The sequence below is a fragment of the Galeopterus variegatus genome, unplaced genomic scaffold (assembly GCF_000696425.1).
Source record: "Galeopterus variegatus unplaced genomic scaffold, G_variegatus-3.0.2 Scaffold6285, whole genome shotgun sequence".
Lineage (NCBI taxonomy): Eukaryota > Metazoa > Chordata > Mammalia > Dermoptera > Cynocephalidae > Galeopterus > Galeopterus variegatus.
Window position 1 is genome coordinate 7,848 of NW_007732396.1, and position 1,571 is coordinate 9,418.

General features: G+C 37.2%; 1 protein-coding gene across 2 annotated transcripts in view; it reads left to right on the plus strand.

Moving 5' to 3' along the window:
• Window positions 1–651: 651 nt before the first annotated feature.
• Window positions 652–1,571, plus strand: part of LOC103606095 (gamma-aminobutyric acid receptor subunit gamma-2) — an 11,201-nt gene continuing 10,281 nt past the window's right edge. Inside the window, exons 1-2 of one of the 2 annotated variants that reach the window (XM_008590690.1) lie at window positions 652–772; window positions 939–965. In XM_008590690.1, coding sequence (XP_008588912.1) covers window positions 661–772; window positions 939–965 — 139 coding nt within the window. In that variant the 5' untranslated portion in view covers window positions 652–660. Of the gene's footprint in view, window positions 773–815; window positions 966–1,571 lie in introns of those variants that run through there. The other variant, XM_008590691.1, reaches the window with a different exon arrangement.

Sequence of the window (1,571 nt, forward strand, 5' to 3'; positions counted from 1 at the left end):
CTCAGCCAGTGAGCGGGAACCGGTCTGTATGTGGGATCCGAACCCTCGGGCGGGAGCGCCGCCGCACTTCCCAAGCGGCGCACTATCCAGTGCGCCACCGGGCTGGCCCGAAAGACCTAGAATTTTAAAAGCAACTTATTATGCATCATGATTTCAAAAAATCAAAGACTTCAAATGGTGTCACAAATTGTTCTCAGGAATGGTTATTCTATTCCTTTAGTACTTTGTATTAGTATATTTTCTGGATTAGTTACATACATTCCTTTTTTAACCCAAATGTTTCACAATATACATTCTTGAATTTTTTTGTATTTTTTCTTTATGTTTAAAGTTTATAAATTATTTTTTTCCATTTGTTCATTTATTCAACAAATGCTACTGAATGCCTATTTGGAGTCAAGCAAGACTCCAAATACTGGCTGTACAATGATAAGCTGAAATAGGTACTGTTCATAGACAGTTTATCAGCATTCAGTCCAGGATTTTTTTTTTTAACCTGAGTGGGTAGAAGATAATTTTCAACATATCCCTTGTGCAGAACTCTCAATTTAAATGTGCGTGCACAACAGTTGAATGCATGGTTATTTTCAAATATTTTCTGATTTTTGGTAAGGGATCGTATGGTGCTATCTTTGTTCTGTTCCAGGAGATTATGTGGTCATGTCTGTCTACTTTGATCTGAGCAGAAGAATGGGGTACTTCACCATACAGACCTACATTCCCTGCACGCTGATCGTCGTCCTGTCCTGGGTGTCTTTCTGGATCAATAAAGATNTAAGGGATCGTATGGTGCTATCTTTGTTCTGTTCCAGGAGATTATGTGGTCATGTCTGTCTACTTTGATCTGAGCAGAAGAATGGGGTACTTCACCATACAGACCTACATTCCCTGCACGCTGATCGTCGTCCTGTCCTGGGTGTCTTTCTGGATCAATAAAGATGCTGTTCCAGCCAGAACATCTTTAGGTGAGATAGCAGTTACATAAAAACACCATTTGTTTCATTTTAAAGAAAGTTAGCTTATTTTTTTTAGTTGTGTTTAAAATTTTCTAGTTCTGTAGTTCTGTTTTTCTTAATTACCTCAATGGTTTTTCTTTAGTAATTTTTCTTAATACCTTTAAGTTAATTATAAAAACTTTTAATTTCAGCTGACTTTTTTGTTTTGGTCTTTGAGCAGTCATATGCTGAAGCTCCTCACACCAGCTCATGAGAGCTCACTGTGTTTATTTTTTCCCAATTCTGTATGTTCATTGGTAGTTCGGAAGTATTACCAATATGGAAATAGCAAACATTAAAAATCTGGCCCTTCCTTTTTCCAGAGTGTCCACTGTAAGACGTTTACCAGCACACCACTGGCTGCTGGTAAATTCTAACATGCAGTTATTGTGATGTCATTTGAAATAATGGGCTTTGAAAAGATTGTTTTGGAGACAACATATTTACTTGTGAAAATTTGGGGAAAAAACACTTTTGAGATTATCTGCATTTAGCTAAGATGATATTCATCTTGCATTTTTACATCTTCTTCTTCATGAGAGAGAAGTCTCACACAGACCAAAACAAAGCCACAGA